Source organism: Notolabrus celidotus, chromosome 2 (genome assembly GCF_009762535.1).
Source record: "Notolabrus celidotus isolate fNotCel1 chromosome 2, fNotCel1.pri, whole genome shotgun sequence".
Lineage (NCBI taxonomy): Eukaryota > Metazoa > Chordata > Actinopteri > Labriformes > Labridae > Notolabrus > Notolabrus celidotus.
The window spans coordinates 7,711,697-7,733,579 of record NC_048273.1 but is presented as its reverse complement, the minus strand read 5'-3'; the positions used below and the strand labels follow the sequence as shown (position 1 = coordinate 7,733,579).

General features: G+C 40.7%; 2 protein-coding genes across 3 annotated transcripts in view; both read right to left on the bottom strand.

The window, feature by feature from the left end:
• Positions 1 to 980: 980 nt before the first annotated feature.
• On the bottom strand, positions 981 to 6,463 carry LOC117832010 (complement C1q tumor necrosis factor-related protein 7). The gene is made up of 3 exons (XM_034710957.1): positions 6,279 to 6,463; positions 4,335 to 4,574; positions 981 to 1,847 (listed from the first exon to the last, which is right to left on the bottom strand). Exons 1-3 carry the CDS (start codon positions 6,298 to 6,300, stop codon positions 1,219 to 1,221), a joined length of 891 nt encoding a protein of 296 aa, XP_034566848.1. The 5' UTR covers positions 6,301 to 6,463; the 3' UTR covers positions 981 to 1,218.
• A 4,758-nt stretch (positions 6,464 to 11,221) lies between these two features.
• The window catches only part of cpeb2 (cytoplasmic polyadenylation element binding protein 2), a 30,512-nt gene continuing 19,850 nt past the window's right edge, over positions 11,222 to 21,883 (bottom strand). For both annotated transcript variants that reach the window (XM_034701547.1, XM_034701553.1), the window contains 6 exons: positions 19,838 to 20,011; positions 19,661 to 19,750; positions 17,341 to 17,459; positions 17,129 to 17,243; positions 16,810 to 16,991; positions 11,222 to 15,799 (listed from right to left, as the gene is read on the bottom strand). In XM_034701547.1, coding sequence (XP_034557438.1) covers positions 15,572 to 15,799; positions 16,810 to 16,991; positions 17,129 to 17,243; positions 17,341 to 17,459; positions 19,661 to 19,750; positions 19,838 to 20,011 — 908 coding nt within the window. In that variant the 3' untranslated portion in view covers positions 11,222 to 15,571. The remainder of the gene's footprint in view (positions 15,800 to 16,809; positions 16,992 to 17,128; positions 17,244 to 17,340; positions 17,460 to 19,660; positions 19,751 to 19,837; positions 20,012 to 21,883) is intronic.

Genomic DNA, 21,883 nt, shown 5'->3' with positions numbered 1-21,883 from the left:
AGACAGAAAGGCAGACAGACAGACAGACAGAAAGAAGACAGACAGACAGACAGAAAGAAAGAAAAATGAATAATGATAACTTAAGGGCGTTGCACATCATGGAGGACCTATACCCATCCAGCACACGGGCTGTTCACCCCCCTCCCCTCGGGCAGGAGGCTGCGCAGCCTAAAAGCCAGAACAATAAGACTAACCTAAGGTGTAGCTTCTTTCCAGAAGCTGAGAGACTTGTGAACTTTCTGACCTAGGTATGCTCTCTGCACTTCACTGCTGTGACTGCATGCACACATTACTGCACTTTCTGGTTTTAAACTACCTTTTTTATATTCCCTTACTGTAGGCTTCAGGTTATGAATTTATTTATTTATTTATTTATTTATAGTGTACTTTTAGCTTGTTATCTATCTCTGAACCTTGAACCTTGAACCTTAAAAAGAACTTCTGACTATGGGCGTTTGTAGACCCTTTTTTACCCTTTTGCTGGAGCATTCCCTAAATTCCATCCCAGCACCCCAGACAAATAATAACAGGTGCAGATGTCCAACCAGATTTTTCAATTCAACAGGTATTTTATAAAATTTTTTATCTTATAACCGAGATGTCAATTTGATTGTGTTGAAGTGTTTTAAATATAAAGAATATATATAATCAGTAATTCTTTCATCAAATGCACAAAGTGAACCACCACAATTATCCACAAATGACAAAGTTTGGCATGTTGTCTTTGCATTATTTTAAATAAATAAATAGCTTAAATGGATTCCAGACCATCAAATTCTGTTTCGGCAACCTTTTAAACAGCAGCCCCATTTTTTTGTAATTGTGGTAGTAGTCGTCGTAGTGGTATAGAAGTAGTAGTAGGGGTGAGAGAGTAGTAGTAGTAGTAGTGGTAGGACTAGGAGGAGTATTATCCTGCAGTGTATTTTTCTCACACATGCTTTGTTATGTTCATTTTATAAAGAAGGAAAAAAAACAAGCTCTGGCAGTCCACAATGTTTGTTTTTTATTTATACTTCTGTGTCCATCATAAAACAAATAATCTGAGACTTATTCAAGCTTATCAAACAGTATCATTTTAAATCAGTAGATAAGTCTCTCTAGTAATAATATATTTAGCAGTACAAACATTTGTATAAAAATATAGTTTGACCATACCATATACTGGTATATTATATAACAACAATGACTAGCAGTTTAGGTTCTGTTGGTTTCTGTGTGCTATGAATAGTCCTCTGCGAGTTCATCAAAGTAGTTTGCGTCTGCATAGAGAAGGAAGCCAGAGAACAAGCTGTCAGCCCAGCCCGGGTCTGCAAATAAACCATTCTGATCACTGAAGAAGATCTCCATCCACACCTCATCTTCTGGGTTCAGGAACATCACAGTGGACCCTGAAGCTACGTCGTGGTTCCCCGTGTTGGCATCAAAGGTTTTGATGCGGAACTGACCGTTCTGCACCAGCCCGATGGCCAGATGTTTGTTGGCCAGTGTGATATCATAGGAGAAATAATAAATGCCTGGGTATGCACAGATGAACTTGCCCGTCTGAGGGTTGTAGTGTCCCCCCTCGTTCAACAGAACCTTGTTGAATTTGATGGGGATTTTCTCTTCAGGGTAGCTGCTGGTGATTCCCACAGAGAAGGCAGATTTAGGCAGCAGGCTTCCACACTTGCAGATTCCTGCAGTTCCCTTTGGTCCTCGAGCTCCTTTGTTCCCTTTCTCTCCTTCACGACCAGGAGGACCGAGTAACCCCAGGCCCCCACCCTCTCCTGTGGGACCTCTTTTACCTGCAGGACCACGATCACCTCTGGCTCCGATTTTACCTGTTGGGCCAACTCTGCCCTTGAACCCTGAAACAGAGGAACATCATTATGATGGAATTCTTGTGTCACTTCTGTGCTTATGTTTTTGTTTCTGTTATGCTCTTGTTGACTTTTAAAGGGACTGTCTTTGGAAACATTAAACCCCACCCATTGTTACGCATTAAGCCAACCTTGGAGCATGAACAGCACAGTTTTGGATAGAGTCATGCAAACTATTTCAAACTCAGCTCACTGCAGATACATTCCCTGTAGCTAGGAAACAAAGTGAGTCATATACTGTTTGCTTGTGCAATACTATAAATATCTAACATTATGTCCATATGAAGGTGTGTGGCTGAATTCCTGTTTCCACACACAATGGAAAACTGAGGTGCTTGAAGTTTATATTTCTCTGACAGATTTATTGTTCCTCAGGCTGCACAGATGATACCATACAGTACAGCTGGAGGAGACGGACACACACAGGTCTTTCAAGTATTCTCCAACATTATGGCAGCTTTACCTGAAATGAAATTTTTGGCTGTGAAAGAACATAATAAATCTTTTTGTATGGCAGTGCTCCTGCTGTGCCCCTGGATGAATCTACAAAATCTGAGAACATCTTATCATAAATTAATTTCTGTACCTGTCCTGATGTGAACTATGGAGGACAGAAGCTGACAAAAAACAAGATTTAATTTTTGAAAATCCATAAATATATTATTATGCTTTTAAACTTAAATAAAAAAGGATCCAAACAGTATTGAAGTGATACACTGTGAGATATATTTGTTCTAATATGTCCCCTTGTTTCTTCACCTTTATTGTTTTCCAGTTTACATGATTCTTAACTTTATATTCTATTTTTATTGATTACATTATTTTTATGATTGATCAAAGCTGCACAGCGGTTCATTGGTTATCACTGTTGCTTCTCAGTAATATGTTTTCTGGTTTGAATTTCTGCTGGGGCCCTTCTGTGGAGTTTGCACGTTCTCTGTGTGCATGCATGCGTACTTCAGCTTCCTCCAACAGTCCAAAGACATGCATGTTAGTTTAGGTGGTGTTTCCGTATTGACATCCCTGTGATAGGCAGACGACTTGTCCAGGATGTCAAAGGATTTGCCTTCTCTGTATAATTCCTACTTCAACAATGATCATTAAGGTATCACACAGCTGTTATATTCCTGTGTATAGACACACAACAGAGTAGGGGGGCATTTATTGACCCAAAAAGGACCTAAAAAGAAGAGGTTTGCCAAAAGCATAATCATCAATCAGTTTTTATAGCGCCAAATCTCAAGACGCTTTTCCAAACGGAGCAGGTCTAGACTGTACTCTATGTTCTATTATCAACAAAGACCCAACATGAAGACAGGATAAGATCCAGTCCCATCTTACAGACAGGACTCAGTCTGATCTCATCTTAATCCACCATGAGCAGAGCACTTTGCAGCATTTAGCAAGTTACAGTGGCAAGGACAAACTTCCTTTAACAGGCAGAAACCTCCAGCAGGACCAGACTCATGTTAGACACACATCTGCTGAGACCGTGTTGGACAGAGGGATAGAGGGAGATTAAGAAAGAGAGGGCGATGATAGTGATGCATAAATCATGGATGTAGGCTCAGTGATGTCACCTCTTCATTTCTGAAGCAGAGATTTGAAGCCATAGAAGGCGGTCGCCATATTGGAAACGCTGACTCCACCTAACTTTTGGATGATCTAGCAAGACATATAGAGGGGGAGTTGAGGTGGGCCTTTGGACTGTCAGTCAAATAAGCCACGCCCCTAAAACAGTGTGTACAAATAGAGGATGGGCAAAACCAAATTTTGAAACAGGATGTAAACATGTTTGGATAAATAAATGATACATATTTCATGCTCCCCCTGCATAAGTCAGTCCCTCAGACAGGCCCCTGTTGAGACCTTCATCATTAGATTCTTTAAGTGACCATTGTTACTTCCTCTGAGAAGGTTATGTTGACAGTGTATCAAAGCATGTAGCAAAGCAAGGGACCCTTTATATTGTGAATGTATTGTAAAAATAAAGATAGAACTCTCTTTCTGGTGAATTTACACTGACTGTAACTGTTTTTTTTAGCTTTTTACTAATGAATTTTAATCATGCAATATTTAGAGGTATGAATACGACTGTATGATGCTTCAGTTATAAGAGTAATCCTATAATTTAAACTATAATTTATAATATATATATATTTATAATTTAAAGACACACAGAAGCTTTGTATTTGTTTTTACCACTGTCTACATTGACCCTGCTCCTCAGGGGGAGTCTGATGTTTGAGGTCTGATCACACAGATTTGTCCTTTAAGCCTTCAGTAGGTGCTAATCCAAACATCTGCACAGTCTATCTGCAGCATCATCTCATAACTGTGATATTAATTGTCATACATTTTCTTTGAGTGCATCTTCTCAGCACCAGCTCCCTCTCCTAAACTTTCCGTTGCCTGCGTTTCTCGGGCACAGAGTGGTAGTATATTTATCTGCACATGTCATGTTTCATATAATACCTGCTTCTCCCTTTTCTCCCTTTTCCCCCTTCCTGCCATCTCTGCCATCTCTTCCTGGGATACCCACATTCCCATCTGCTCCAGGGGGCCCGCTGGGACCGTTTTTGCCCGGTAGGCCTGGTGACCCGGGGACACTGCATATCAGGCGCGGTGGCGCTCCTTTCGCTTTGGTGTCAAACAGCTGTCCAAAGACGCAGTGGCACAGACAGACTGCTCCCATCAGTGCCCACATCTTCACATCTGAGAATAAAAAAACAGAATTAATGAGAAATGAACTCCAGACATCTCTCTAATGTGTTGACTAAAAATACCAGGATTGTTTCTTCCTGAAGTGAGCTGAATGTTTTGGGTTCAGATGTGAGTTTTGTGGTTTCAGACTCCTGTTATCAGTTTCATAATATTATAAAAAACTTACACTGGAGTTGTGAAAAACACATCAATGATCTAATTTGTGAGGAAGTACAGCATGAGACCAGATGTGATTCTTTTAACTAGAAGCAATCGCCGTGTAAGTGTCTCACACTGATGTTCTCATCCACCACAGGCTCGCATGTGAGAGACCTCAAACTAAATCTTGTCTCTGTTCCAAGTCTTCCTCCTTTTTCTGCCAAGACATTCCCAAGTTATGACATAACATCCAGCTCGACCTGTGTCAGGGGAGCACAATCATGGAGCGCTGGAGCAAACAGAAACATTATACACTGACTTAACAAACAGACAGAGATGTGAACATGTCACCTGGCAGGAAATGATAATGAGGTCAAACATGAAAACACAGATGGAGATCCATGCGGGCAACCTTTCTGATGTTTCCTAAATTCCTGGATGATGACATCCTAAGACCCTGACACCGGGATTAGTGGGTTTGATTAATACACATTGTTCATTGCATACTTGCCCATGTGGGCGTGAGAATGAGAGTTGTGCATCTGCTTTTTGACGGCTGTCCATGGACGGTGGGGGCGTCAGAACATGTGTGTCAGGTCTGCAGAGGAAGATCATCCTGTTGTCTGTTTTCAAAAAATAACTGCGCCTCCATGTTTCAACATGATCACTTTGCCGGTACACTGGGTTTGTCTGGCAGCATGAGATGCCAACTCCTCAGACAGAGCTTACTACGAGACGATAAACATGAGGAGATAAACAGGAAAAACTCTCACACACAGACATGAGTGACCTTGCCTGTTCTGGGAAACGCACACACTCCCTCTGCGCCATTAAAGCAGCATGTTTTTGATTTTTAAGTTTAGTGAACTGGTCACCGAGCCAGTGTGAGGTCCTGAGAGAGACAAACCCCGCCCGGCTGTTCCGCTCTGACTGCAGCAATGATGTCAGCATTAGTGAAGTGGCTATTATTAAAGAATGGGCTCTTTTTTAACACACACAGTCTCAGGCACATGCATGGAGACATACAGTGAATGCATGCAAAAAATATGCATGCACCAGGAATGATGTCTCACCAGAACCAAAACTTTGTGGCTGGCCTTGTGTTTACAGGGAGCAGATGGAGCACAAAAGAAGAAGATTGTTTGTTTATTGAAAAAAAAAAAAAAGTCTGTGTCCACTTTAAGAAATGTCATCTTCCAAGATGGCCTCTAGGTGTTTGTAATTCATGTCAGGCTCAGGTCTCTCAAAAGTTCCCGGTGCAGTTTGTCAGTCATGGATGAAGCAGTATAAAAGAAGTTACCTTTCAGACATCTCTCTGTCTTCAAAGGGATAACTGACCATACAATTCTGTAAATGAATACATCCCACTGCAGAAGCATGCATGCATAAACGAGGGTGAAAGTGTACAAGTTAGTTAAGGGATTTAATCTGTATGTGCAGCTGAACATCATAAAGAGAGGAGTTTCCAAGCTGTGCATCAGTTTGATTAATACAGGGAATAAATGTTCTGTGATGGTCAATAAAAAAAACAGACAGCTGTGTGATTATTGTTCTTACCCAACAGTTTGCAGCTGTTCATCTCCAAAACTGATCAGAGTTATCACCCTCCAGTGTCCTCCTCCTAACCGCACAGATTAGGGTCTTGATGATACGTCTCCTTAGTTAACATGTTCCTCGTTCTTCTGCTCTCAAACATCTGCGTGCAGAGCTCAGCTGTGCTGCTGCTGCTGCTGCTGCTGACAGCGTCTTGTACTGCAGAAGCTGCAAGATGCACTCCCTGGATCCCTCCTTCCTCCCTTCTTCCTCCCACACACTCCCTCTCTCCACTCCCTTCTCCCTGCCTCATGAACTTCCCAAACGGCAAACAGCTATCATGCAGCCAAACACAGTGTCAGCTCCATTATGTCATGCATGAAGACTGCTTAAATATGAGACACCCAGCGTAAAGTCAGCAGCTTGGATCACTGTCGCAGTATGAAATCAGGTTAATGAATGACAGAAGTGTTGTGCACTTTGTTGATCTCAGCGTTTCAGGCTTAAGTCTGACTCTCGTTCCTGGATGGGGCCAGAACTGATGTGTGGATCCATGCCAGGGGAATTCTTTGATTACTTTCTCGCCACATATGTTTACTTTTATAGATCCCATATGGAAAATGTGTCTCTAACATCAAAATCAATGAATCATCATCCAAAGGTTTTAGCTTATAAAGACACAGATAAGCACAGATATAGTTTTAATAATAAAGAACGATTATTATTATTACTCCAGATTATTCTGTAAATCTGCCCCAGTGGTGGAAGAAGTGTTAAGAATCTTTGATAAAAGCATCAACACCACAGATGTTTTTCTGTGACTTTTGAGGATGATGATTTGAAATGTAATAATAGAAAACACCAGAATCTTATTTTGCATCTTTCTTATTTCTATTTCTTGTTTAGCCATGCCAAACATAATGCTTGTATGACTATTCACTAGCAAGGACCACGCCACACAAGGATATAAGTTGAACATTTAATGAATTAGTTGTGCGTGGTGTGCCCAGCAGAAGGAGACTCAGGATGGGGGTTCCGTCTCAGCGTTATCCTGCCGGAGCTGATCTTGACCCAGGTTGTACCTGGAAGTAGACAGGGCATGGAAGGAGCGAGCACGAGTTGAGTAGGAGAGGACAAGGAAATAGGTTAAGTGCAGTAGAGTAAGGTGAGGGAGGGTGGGTTGAAGAATCACGGACAAGCAGTTGGAGTAGGCTGGCTACGTTTAAGAAGGCTTGTCAGGTGATTGAGGGTGTGGTTTAGGTGTGGTCCTGCTCCCGAATCTGAGTTAACACCTTAACTTCATTTAATGTCATTTTTAAAACATAATTTCTGGATTTGAATTATTTTTCCTTATTAAAAAACTTGGGTTTTTGGATTTTCTCAGTTTTCTCGTCTTAATTTCTTCATTATCTCGAGAAAAAAAAGAGAAAATAAAATGTATTTAATCATGTCCTTTTAGGGCTTTCGTAGTCTTCAGTGGATTTGTTAACAACTTGTAGATAAAGGGGTTTGAAATACTGAAAGGCATGTCATTCAGTCTCAGCGGACAGTAACAAAGTGAATTAGCTTGAGAACTGTACTTAATCACATGTTTTGAGTATCTGTATTTTATCAAGTATTATGGGAAGACAAATACCGTACTTTAAAATCCTCTACATGTCCATGAAAGTTCTCATTACTCTCTACACCAGAGTGGTAGGCCGCAGGAACTTTACCCCGGAACTAGGGACTTTACCCCGGAACTAGGGACTTTACCCCGGAACTACGTGTGTTTCGACTGGAGGAACCAGGGTCTAAATTTTGTTCAGGGGTAGATAATCTCCCCCCCCGAAAAGCCCCTGCTTGGGGGGGCAGTACTTTTCAAAGGTCCTGGGACTTTCAGTTGACGTAACAGTGTTTGTGGAGTTTACACAGTTGTTGAAACACAGAGAGTTCCTGGGAATGCAAACTAGTTTAGTTTTTTATTAAGATTTCAAAATATCAGGATCTGCTATCATTTTTAAAATTGGAAAAGATCAAATACACCATTCATGGTTCAACAGATACATTTTACAGGTGTTGGCAGCCTCTCATCTCTCACTTTCAAAGAATGCAATCTATGTAACTGAACTAAAGTTGTGGCAGGATGATTATATATGCTCACGAGTGATCTAGGAAGAACATGTTGATGATTGATAACCTGATGTCCTTCTTTGTTTTGTTTTTTTATATTATTTGTTTCTGTATTATTATTATTTTTCTTTAGTTTATTTTATTTTTTTGTTAGGTGCGCTCTCTGTCATACACTTTGCATAAATGTATTCATTTGCTTGTCTCTGTTTGTCTTTCTGCAGTTTTTTAAATGTTAAAATGAATAAAATTTGGTTAAAAAAAAAAAGGTTTCAAAATATTATTTAATATGATTTTTTTTCTCCATACGTCACTGGCCTATCTGATGTCTGTAGCATTTTCAGTTTTTCTGTCTGATGTCTGTAGCATTTTCAGTTTTCAGTTTTTCTACCTTGTGTTTTTAGCATTTTCAGTTTTCAGTTGTTGTATCTTACATTTGTAGTATATTCAGTAGTTGTATTTCATGTTTGTAGCATTTTTTTTTTGTTTTTTGTATTTTATTTCTGTATAGCATTCAGTTTTTCTTTGTAATGTTTGTACCATTTTTTGTTTTGTATTTTATGTATATTTTGTATGTTATGTTTGTTTTATGTGGACCCCAGGAAGAGTAGCTGCTGCGTTAGTGGCGGCTAATGGGGTTCTGAATAAAGAATAAAGAATAATGGATTTGCACAATCTACCCGGGACTTCAGCCGGCGGTCGAAACGCAGACAACAATTGGGACACAGGAACCTTTTAGTTCCAGGGAACTAAAAGGTCGAAATGCACCTTACTGTTACTCTGGAGTCAGTTGATGAATTTTCTTTGCTTTTCAAAAATCTGTTTGATTCCAGGTGAACATTTGAAACTAACCTGTCTGTGCTTGAAGTAACTTAGCTGCTGTCTTTATTCTGTGGTTGGTCAATATTGTTCCTTTTATTTTGAAGCTGTAAATCTGCAGCATGTGAGTTTGAAAATGTATATATTGTTTTTTAAATAAACTTAAGGTAGCAGAATGTTCACCCATGTGGTCCTGAATGCACTTGTGAAAATACAACATTTAGAGATTTAAAAAAAAATAGTTGGAAAACTAAAGTATTTTTAAAGCACTCCCTTATTGAGCAACTTTCACTTGTATTGGAGCAACATTTGAGGAAGAGGATATCTACTATTTAGTCTTATTGATATATTACCATTATAACTGTTATTAACATCATTACTATATATTGATATTGTTTGGGAGTTATGTCATGTTTTGTTTTCTTTTATCTTTCTGCTCACTGAAAAATTGAAAAAAAGGAAATTATGGCTTGTTGTATTATTATTTTTGTTCTTCAATACTTGGGATGCTCAGTATTCTGTTGTAAAAGTCACTCACTATTTTCTTTTGTGATTCCAGTGTTGATCTGTCATTGTAAACTCGCCATATTTCTCAATAAAAATATTTTTAAAAAAAAGAGGATCTCTACTTTGACTCAAGTCATGAAGTTGTGTGTTATGTCTAGTTTAACCCACTCCTCTAACATTGTTGGAGTCCTGCAAACGTTTCCGGACAGAAGAGGTTAAAACCAAGAGCAGCTGCCTTGATCGACCAATAACTAAGATCTGCCTACTACAGGAAGCTGAAGATGGATGAGGAGCTGTTGCTGTTTCTGGGACTCTTGGACTTCTATCTGAACTCTGATCTGACTTACAGAACTTTCTGAAATGACTGAATAAGACTCATCTGACTGTGATGGGAAATTATGGACTCTGACTGTATTGACTCTGACTCATGAAGGAAGAAGAAAGAAGACATGGGTTTTTAATATTGAGTTGAATTGTATCATGTCTCCTATTAATGTTATGCGTAATTATTTTGTGTAATAACTTAATAATTAGGGGCTGGTATGTTGGAGCCATGAAGGGGTTCAAGTGTTTATATAATGTTATTTTTTTAAGTTTAGGGTAGGATATTGTTAATATACTTTGTGTGGTGTTATTATGGTGTTTCTTTACAATATAGTTTATTGTGGGATTAGTTAATTAGGTTATTTACGGGTCATGTGTTAGGGGCGGGGATATTGAGTTCATTTAGGCCACCTGTGTTCCTTTGTTTGGCAGGTAGAGAGAGGGGGTGAGCTTGGTCTCCGTACTTTTTGTTGACCGCTTGCTTTTCGCTTACTTTTTGCTTATGAAAGCTATTTATCACTTATTTTTCCTATTTTCTGTTTGTGCACTTTATCATGAGTTTATCATCCTTTTTTTGGTAATAAAAGGTTAAACTTACTTTTTGTGCGTTAGTGATTTTTGCTTTAGCGCGTCTGGCAATAACTAGGCCCAGCGTCAGCCTCTCAGCGGCTTTTGGCTCTTTGTAATCGCTACAAACATGTTTCCTTCATATGTCACAAACAAGCGGCAACCTCCGGTCTAAAAATATGAGTCCAATGCGGAAGTGTTAGAAGCTGCAGTTCATCGAGGATCCGCTTGAGGCTGGCTCCGGAAGTACCGGAAGTCACATACACATGAATGGGGAAAAGACGATCTTTGCAGCATTAATACACATGTTTACAGCCTGGTACAAAAGATGAGTGTAGTCTGAATAGCTAATTTCTAGATGTCCTCTCACTGTGAGGGGGGTGAATTTTTTTCTAATTCGGTAATTTAGAAGATATTGAGATTACTAGTCTTCCAATGAGAGGCACAGCTGCCTGCAGGAACACTGCAGCTGTTGGCTAGGAGGCTCAAAGCCCGCCTCTTTACATCACACTGGCTCGACAGAAGCAATATGGCTGCCGCAGCCGATTGGTCTCAAAACAGCTCTTCAGAAACAGATGGGTGACGTCACGGATACTACGTCCATATTTTTTACAGTCTATGGTCACAAAGCAGCAGTCGTGTTGTGTCCAAACAGAATGGGTCTTTATTCAGGAAGTGAAAGAAAAAAAAAAGATTGTAATCAACACCCCATTTAAATACAAAACCAACAAAATAAAAATAAACATGATATTCATTTTGCATATCAAAGAACCATTCAGTAATAATTACAATCCAAACACCTCATAAACCACTTTGTGAATCTATACACAAACTCTGATTTAGAAATTAGTCACTTTAACAATAAAATTACAAATATTTAGCTTTAAAAATAATTAAACTCAAAATAATATCTTAGCAATTAGCATCTTCAATTTATATATAGTGTATTTCCACATAAAAATACAAAATAATACCAATGACATTTAAATATGAAAAATTATTCCAAGAAATCTGCTACTATTAAATGAAACAAAAGGTGGGATAAAACAAGATGAAATGAAATAGAAATATGCATGAAAAAGTCTCTCCTTTTGTTAGCAAAACACTATCCAAAATAACTACAATCATTTACATCAGTACAAAGATATCTGGATTTAAAAATAGTTGCAATGAAAAAACGGGGTTTTATTTTTCTGACAGTAAAAAATGACACTGTGGATCAGAAATCTGCAAAATATGCAATGAAAAAAATAAATCTGCATTAAAAAGGTTTACACTGTAGTTCTTACTTTTATACAAACATTAGAAACAGTATTGCACATCACAACACAGATTCGAGGTTAGTCAGCCTTTCAAAATGTGTTATATTCAAGTTTCAGAGCATCTACGAGGACAGGCAGCCGAGGCCTCGATGCAACAGGGGAGAATCTCAAGTGTCTTCCAAGAATAGAATAAAACCTTCATGTTTCCTTCCTTCAAATGAAATGTGTCATCAGTGTGTATCAAAAGAAGAAGTTATCCAAAACGTGGATGTGAATGACGTGATTCTTTGTCTTTGAACAGAACTTTTGGACATAACTAGCACAAGAGAAAGGAGGGGGAGGGGAAATAAACTGTAATAGTCTCATTTAAATAGAAAAATACAATCAAAATCAAATAGTTTTTTCGTCTACAAAAATAGTGAAATAAATATGATTTTTACAAAAACAAAGACACGTACAGAACAAAGTAACAGTGTTCAACATAGAAAATAGAACCTCACAATAAAACAGCACGAGTCAAGTGTTACAGGTGACGATATTCAAAGATGTTCGCGTCATGAGAACATAAAGCCACGAGGGGACTGCGGGAGCTCTGTCTGGTGTCACGCGCTCTGGCTTCCCGGTCCTCACAACATCCAGACTACATCAGAATATATTAGAACATATTGGATTCCTGCTCTACTCATACAGAATATATAGATAACTTAAGACCACTGCTTCACGCTACATCTTAAATAAGTAATTATGAAAAAATAAAATTTAATAAATCATCTGTAGATTATAAATAGGTGGAGGATTCTGCACTGAAATCACTCAGGAGGGTGGAGAAGAAGTAAAACAGACAGGGGGCGGGTGGGGGGGGGGATAGAAAAGTAGTGCATAATATATATTATAAAAAACATACTGTAGGGCCAGTGATGGGTAAGTAGTTGACACCGACAAATTCAACTCTAAGTAAATACGTTTCATTAAGGTTTTTTGTAACAGTACACTTTGACGCCTGAACACAGACACAGAGGAGCACACAGCGGGGCGTGGAGCACAAAAAACCACGACGACACGAGAGCGACACACTTTTACAGTACCAGACGGACGGCAGGGTCACCGTCCTCACAAAAAAGATTGTCCCTAAATAGATTTTAAGAGAAGTTCGAAGTGGGTGTAGATCCGACGGACAAACGATACAAACAAAGAGAAGAGAGTTTTTAATTTTTAACTTCATCCCGTGTAGAGATCCGTCCGTATGTGATGCAGAGTTTGAAAGCAGCAAAGCTGGACCTTTTCAACTCTTCCTCACAGAATATGCATTTCAATGAACAGGGGGGTCCTAACATGGGCTGCTTTTTGTGTATTTTGAGGTCTGAATGAGTTAAAGGTACTAAAAGTTTCAGGTTGCTTCAGCCTTGCAGGAGGACAACAGGCTGTCAGGGACTATTCCCTCAATCAAAGCACTGCTTAATAATGTTATTTTATGTCTCTGACAGGCTCAGATTGTAACTATAAGTGTTTGACAACATTATAAAACTGTTCCAAAGAGGAAAGGATGATGCTTTCTTTCAAACATGAGGTCTGCTGAGCTGCCGCTGCCTCAGTCTGTTGTGTATTTTTATGACTTTCTTCCAGTTTAACTGAATGTTTGTGAAACACACAATGACACAAACAAGCTGAGTTAGCAGCAGACCCCAAAACACCGGTGATTCATACTCAACATTAAAAGCTACGCTAGGGACAACCTGATCACCATGTCCTATCAAATCAATTCGCAGACAGGTTCTCCCTCTGCCTGTTGACACTGTGGTAAAAAACGTTAGTGTGGTCTCAGGTTTTGGTCTTGAGAGTGGGGAAATAATGACAGTGGTCTCAGCCTGAGGAGCTACTGGACCTCAACCATCTCTGAGAGGGAGAAGTGGAGCAATTTCCTGTCCTGTGATCCAGAGCTGGAGAGAGTATCTCTAAGCTGCTGAACTCTACAAAGTCACTGAAACCAGAAGAGGTAGTGATAACAGACACAGTGTTCAAACTGAGAGATTTATGTTTAAAGTCAACGCCAAAGAGAAGAAGGAGAGCTGAATGAGGACAGACATGTCAACATCAAAACTCCTGTTATCCCTGGTCTTTGTCTGAATAGATCTGGTCTGTAATGTTGTCACACACTTTGAGAAACAATCTGAGTCTGTTTTAATCGCCCTACTTTTATTGGCTACCCCAAAGGATTACAGGCTATAGCAGCCAGTGCCTTGACTTCAATTTTTTTTTTTACCTGTTAGTCATTTAAACCTCAAACATTTAAAAACAGCGTCCATGTTTCAATCACCCTGAAGTCTTCTCTCTGTGTTAGTTCTGTCCCGGGGCGACGCTACATCAGATTAATCTTTGGAGCTACACAGAGACGAAGGAGGGTGAAGGCAGAGTTATCATGATGTGGAAATTCTTCCTCTACATAATGCGTTGGAAACTAAACTAGAGCCTCAGTCTACGCTAAAAAACAGTCACACAGCACGGGGACGACACCGACACAAACCACTGAACACCACTCTGCTTCTCCACAGGTTGTTTTTGTTTTTTTTTTGCCATATGAGCGCCATCGTGTCACAAAAAAGATGGCGTCTGCTAAGTCTACAGAAGAACCAATGTCACTTTTTTTAGTCTTTAAGTATGTCAACGGATCAAACGACGGATAAACATCAACGCATGCAAGTTTAAATACGTCTTTTTTGTCAGATTTTTTCCCTCTTGGGCGATTTTTAATAGATGATCATGCTACTCACTAAATTTATGTCTTAAATTCATGATTTCAGTGGTTTGTTTTTTATTATTTTTTTCTCTCACACGTCTATCCTGCATGCTATTTGTGGAGCTAATCCTATCATCATCACATGCACTTTCCACGGCAATGGGGGCCATTAGTGGTTGAGTGCATACTGCATTTCATTTCACATGATTCTGGTTTATAAATGGCATTAAATATAAGACCTACACATTTATTCATATATATGTATATATAGCAGCAAAGCTTCTAAAATAGCTTGTTACGTATAAATGTTGAATAGCAGAAACCAGATTCAGTATTTTGAGGTATCACTCAATGGGTCAGTATGAGCGCAGAAATAACCCTATCATCTGTTCTTATAATAAACCCTCTAAAAAGAAGAAAGAGCCCATGGCAACGTTAGAAAACAACCGTTTGTTTAGCGGCAGAAAATGTGTCAATTTTTACGCTTCCTACCTTTTTTTTTGCTACCTTTGGTTAATGACCTGGGGCAGGCGCAGTCGACTTTAGAGGATCAAGATTTTCCCAGAAACAAGTGTGCACTACACGCACTGTAGGGTGGCTAGCAGCAGACAAACAGACAGACGAGCTGCCCCCATGCAAAAACATTCCCGTATCTACTTTAAATCTCACATACAAAAATAATAATAATAAAAAAACCTACAAAAATCAATCTCTTTTTTTTAAATCTCCTCTTAGAAAAGATGAAAGTACCACAAAAGAGTTGTAGAGTTGTCAGAGCCTGAGATGTGAGGGGGGTTTTGGTGAAAAACTGAGGCTTGTGGTGTTTGGCTGCTACAAAAGATATAGAGATATATATAGTATATACTGTTTAGTGTTACGTACTCGGTTATACTGATAGCTTAGGAGAGCAGGAGAGGCAGAGCGATGCTCTTCCTGTCAGCCAGTGTTTCGTTTCCCTTCCCCCTGGCTGCATCACCGTGAGCGTGCTCGCCTCTTCAGTTCCAGCGGAAGTGGATCTGGCGCGGGCGGTCGGCTCCCTCTTTGACCAGCGGCTTGTGAAACTCTCGCCCGGCGCGGGAGTGGATGTTGGCCCAGCAGAACTCGCAGTAGTACTGCAGACAGGTGACGTTAGCGCAGAAGAAAGGAGCAAACTTCCCTCCGCAGCGTGCGCCCTGACACTCGTCACACAGCTGATCGTCCAGGACGTACGGCTTCACCTCCACCTGCACACACACACACACACAAACACACACACACACACACACACACACACACACACACACAAGCAGAGGAGAGAGAGGTGCATTAATACAGCTACAAACCCAATGTGTGTTTTCATGGAAGGCTCATAGCAGCACAGAGGAGCAGAGCTAATTCAATCAGGACTAATAAGCTTTCATGTGTCATAGCAACAAGCTACTTTGTCTGGTGATGCTCATGGCACACACACACTCTCACACACTCACACACACATTCACGCCCACAAGAACAGGAAGTCACCTTCTAGCTTTGCTCTTCACTCAAAGACTCTCAAAGTGATGATGTCATGACTTTTAAATCACATTCCTCGGCTCAAGGTGACATAATTGATCTTGTTTGTGTTTCAAGGTGTGTCTCTTTAAAAGCTGCAATTTGTTGTGTGGACAACAGGCCAGTTTCATTCCCCTACGATAGGCCGTTCAGTAAAAAGGTGTATCATGTGTGACCTCCTCTAGCCTCCCTCTTTTTTTAAAATCTAGAATCCTCTTTCTCTTTTCTGCCTCCTCTTCGTTTGGCTCTAGTGGGCTGCAAGCGGCAGGAACTATAGCTTCAAGAAAGTGTCAGCAAGGACTACAGAGGGATTTATTCAAGAGGTCAACCTTTATGAACATGGCAAACAGATGCAAAGTGATGTACCCTCCTTTCCCCCGAGTCTTGGGTCTACTGTTGACTACTTGAAGCTATACGTTCTGCACACAGATCTTGAATTCACTGCAGCAGCCAGACAAATTTAAGTAGGTGTTTTCATGGTTTTGGGAGTGAAATACACTCAAGGCCTTCCCATCATTCAGGGTATCGATTTCCACTTTTATGAGCCTCCCAAACACATCCTTTAACCTCATCTGAAGTTTGGTTTTCTTTGCAAAATAGGAGAGACCAAAAATGGGGCTCATGACATCCTACTGAATCATAAACTGAACATACACAGACAAGGAAGAGATGTTTGGAACTGTTCATGAAGGAGAGGCTGTACCCGTTTGTCGATGTCTCCGTGCTGCAGCTGGACGAATCGGGCGCTGATGGCGGCGATGTAACTCTGCTGATTGGAGAAGGCCACTCGCCCTGCCCCCTTTGGATACTTGAGCTCTGGATCTGTGTCAATTCCTGCGTAGCAAACTCCACCGTACAGACGATCCATAATCATGGCCAGCTCAACTAGACAGAGGGTAAAAGAGGGAGATATTTGATGAGTGACAGGAAAAGCAGAAGATGTTGAAGGTATATAACACTGTAGCTCAAGAGTCAGTATTTCTTTCCAATAAACAAACAAAGACCAAAGTTTGTGTAATTACTCGCTCTCAGGGGACGGGGGACTCCTCCCACAAAGATGGTCTTGCGGGGATCCAGAGGCTGAGATCCGTCCATCACAAAGTCGCTGTCGCTCAGGTTCCACGGGCGAATTTGCACCTGGAGTCAAAGTATTAAGATTCAGCTTCAAAGTCCTCTCCCCTCTCTTGATCAAATAAGTGCAGTTAGATAACAACACTTTGTCTTTGAAACTCACAGGTTTATCTTTGATTGTGGGACTGGAGACACACAGGTAGAGCTTCCCGTCCTCCTCCATGCAGGCTTCGATCAGAGCCTGAACAGAGGTCTCCTCCTGGAACAGAAGGAACGCGTATCCTGGGAAGAGACACAGAGATCCACACATTTAACTCATGCACTCCTTTCATTTTCCAGAAATTGAAGAACCTCTGCCCCTGACATTTTCTGAAATTGCTTGTGCATACATGTCCCTCATGCACAGGGAGTGGGGGAGGCGTATCTCAGGAGGTGTGATGTTTACACCATAATAGCGGACGAAGCAACAGAGACCTACTTTACTAAGACACTTTTTTGCACTTATATCACAGCTATGTGTAAACAGACAGATGTGCAGACATCCTTGCTATTCTCTTGAAAATGTTTCTCTGCTCTTCCAGTTTCACACCGACCACATTATATGAATGGCATCACCTCATCCACTCATTAACGGCAATTTAATGAGGGAGGCTGGGAGGAAAAAGTCTGGATGAAAATTTTGTCTGTTTGTGTTAACACCATAGACTGTATAAGTAATCATCATCATCCCTGCCTGCCAGCTTGCAGTTCATTTTTCTCAACATTTCTCGATGCATTCTCACATCAGCTCAACCTGAATTCTTACAGAAATATTAATAAATGGCTGGCAGAAAAAAATCCCAGTAAAGTTACGGTGACGAATTTGGCTGTTAACGTTCAAGCCTGCAGCTCATACCTATCATTTTGGAGAAAGCGTGAATTAGGGATGCACCGATCGATCCTGGTATCGGATATCGGCTAGATCAGACTCAAAAAGCTAGATCGGATATCGGTGTCAAGGGGCCGATATATAGTGCCGATCCATATGGCAGATCTATTCATCTCAGCTCTATGCTTTTCTGTGTTTACAACAGCCATGTGCGTCTCCTGCGTCATCAGCACCGGACGGTCTGTGCATTTTTGCCCAGCGGAGCATGATCTTTCTTTATTTATTTAACCAGGTAAGAGACTCATTGAGATTTAAAACCTCTTTTTCAAGAGTGACCTGGCCAAGACGGCAGCACAAAATAGGTTACAACACACAACAAGCACACAAAACAACACAAATAGAATACGGTCACAGTTTCACATGGTTACATGATTACACAGTGCAATCACAGGATCCAATGGAGCTTGTTTCTCTGTCTTTTATGAGTGACTTGAAGTCCCCCAGAGTTACAAGATGTGTCAGTTTCAAGTCCTTCTGCACATCATTACAGGTAAACGATGGTATGATGTCCTGAGAGCGCAGGCCATATCGGCTGCGGTTTCTACACATGTGTACACACAAATAAATAGGGAGAAGACCAAGAATACATTTATAAATAAAGATCAGCCAGTGAGAGAGTCTACAACCGGACAAAGACGGACAGTGTGCGGCAGCGTATAAGGAACAGTGATGTACATGATAGCTGCAACCAGTAAGCTATCATGATGGAGGATAACTACAGAGGCTCTGCAGTTTAGGTGCACGCTTCTTTTGCAAACAACTCCGCTGGAAACTTGCAACATGTGCAGCGGTAATGTTTCTTATCCACTGCTGAGGTTTGCAGTTGAATTGTTATATCTGTTGGTTATGAAGATTAACTCACTAAACTGCTGGTACACATTTATAATCTCTTGAATAATGATACTGTCAGTTTAAATTTTTTTATTTTAGTTTGGTTTACAAAGTCAGAGAAGCTGAGTTGCCAAAACATGATTCTATCCTCACATTAAGGAATAGAGATTGTTAAATCAATACCGGGATCGGATCGGCTAGTATCGGTATCAGCAGATACCAAAGCCCAGGTATAGATATCGGTATCGGGACCTAAAAAGCAGGATCGGTGCATCCCTACTGTGAATACAGCTTCAGAGCGTGCATTTAAGGAGGAGGAGGAGGAGTCCAGTATTTAAAAATCTGGGACAGATTTTAAAAGGTCTGGATGGTACGACAAAGTCATATACACCTGCAAATACCCTGCAGCACAGACTGCAGTGGCTTGCAACATAATTAAAGTACAACAATTTAAAGTTTCTCCTGCAGGTTCAAATTTTTGTTCTTATTGTTTGACAACATTACAAAAAATTATCCCAAAAGAAAGAGAGTAATATTCCTGTTTTTGTCAATGAACCCTGGGGGCTTTGGAGTGCAATTTTCCAGTTCAGCTAAAAGGATGTTTGCTTTCTCTGATGGTATCTTCTCTACTTGCATCAGCGCATCCCAGCCAATCTCAATGTGAGTTAAGCTGAGCAGCCATATATGAATGGTGAATTTAGAGGTGTGTTGCTTTTGACAGTACCTTTAGGTGGGAAGTAGGATTTGCTCTCTGCTTTGTGAGGCCAGTCCACCACCAGGTGACCGAAGCGGCGGAAGCTTGATGTTATTTCATCTGAGGAGAAAGAGATGAAAAAAGACACATGAAGAGACTGAAAGAGAGCGAAACAACGCAGTAAGACAGAGAAGTAGTCTTTCTCACCTTCATCTATGTCAGGGGGCAAACCTCCCACAAACACCTTACGGGAGAAGCGCTCGATGCGCTCCCCGTTTTGGTGAGGGTAACAGTTCGGGGAGCCGAGGACTCCTGGGACGCCCTGGTTGCCGTGGCCGTCATCGAGGAGATTGTCATCAATGGGGAAGAGGGAGGAGCGGCCTGATGGAGGAAAAAAAAAAAAGTAGTTTAGGTTACAGTGAATACCCAGAATGCACACCACCACACAGGCACACCAACACAAATCACAAACATGTATGTAAACCCGTCAAATCACTCGTATCTGCTTTATGGGACTGTATGTCTCTGCAGGGACAAGGACACAACCCGAGGAGAGGCTGTTCATAAAATAAAATCACCTCTCTGCTTTTATTACAGTTTCACACAGAGCGACTGTGAGACAAAGCACCAGATTAAAGTGAGGGATCGTGTGCTGCCTGAGCGGCGTGGAGGAGAGAGCAAGCGTGGAGAGAGCAGGCTGTGTGGAGCAAAGCTGTTAATCCACGACACACAGCAGGACGGAGGCCCAGAGTGGACAAAAGTCAGGTCATATTATAAAGCTTATAATGTCACTTCTTGAATCTTTGTTGTTGCAGCCCTTTCAGTTATTTTCTAATTAATTTACACCACTTCTGGTGAGTTTGTTAAAACAGACATTGGCATTGTTCTTGTTGCGCTGGCTTACAGATGCTAGGTGGCTAACCGGTGGCTTTAGTTTTTCAGTTGGATCTGAAGTGTGTATGGAGCGCCTGCAGGGACATAAAGGAAGAAAGAAGATGTTGGATCCTGAGAAAGTTCCTGGAGACCCTGATCATTTTTTGCGAGATCTAGCAACATTTTCAGTCAGGGGAATTCCTGATTTCATTCATGCATCAAGTCGTTTGTAGAGTCCCTGCATGCTTGAGTCACACTGTAGCTGTACAGCTCAGCAGATGGCTAGCTCTTCTGTTGAACATATTGTAGCTTGCGGTTTACCTGGCTAAGGTAGAAAAATGAAGGCTGCAATGCTGATGAGTGAGCCAGCTCAGTTTTTGATTAAACTGTGAATAAACATTTTGTCCCTGTGACTTAAATCAGGCATTCAAGATCTTGTAAAAGTTTCTCAGGATGTTGTGAAAGTTTTCCAGGACTTGAGAGTTTCTTATGATCTCTAGAAATCTCTAGATTTTGAGAAAAGTTGTCAGGATGTTGAGAAAGTTTCTCAGGATCAACCTAAAAAAGTGTTCCTTCCTGTGCCTTCAGGAGCTCCCTTAGTATTGTGAAATGAAATGCATCATTACGAGGAAAAATGAGGGAAGAAATTGCCTCGATATAACAATATTAATCATGCATATCATCAGACCTTTAAAGGGCATTTTGAAAATGAGTAAAAACTGTTTACTGTTTCTTTAAATATAAGTTCAGTACTTATTTCAACTTGATGTTGCTAGATGTTTCGCACATGTTAAAGCTAGGGTTGGTAGTCACAGAAAACTAGAATGAATTTGAATGTAGCATGTCTTCAGGACTCCGTCTAACCCCTCCCCCCCTCCCCTTGGAGCTCCTCCAAAATGATGCCCCCGCTCACATGCATGAGCGCCGCCGATTCGTGACCATATGATCGTGACTGATTCAAAACCGGTCCTCAGCACATCGTTTGTGTTTTGCACTACTTCACCTCATGTCTCACTCAGCAGGTAAGAAAACACCAAAACATTATCATAGTGAAAGTAAAAAACACAAACATGAAATGTATGCTTTGCAGGAGGCGGGCAGACTGGCAGGACAGGATTTGATTGGTATTATCATTTGGTTCCTGATGGCAGGGATTGGTTGGTGTTTTCCCAGGTTTACTCCGGCTGTAGATAGCAGCTTTTTTTTTTACCTATTTTTTAAGAACACATTATGTATTGATTGCCATCAGGACATAAAGATAATTTTAACCAGTATAACCAACCCCAGCTTTAAGGTTTCATGTTGCACAGACATAAAATGTCACTGTGTTTCAAATAAACACCACCAAACAGGAAACCTTTGATATCATGCACATCTGGA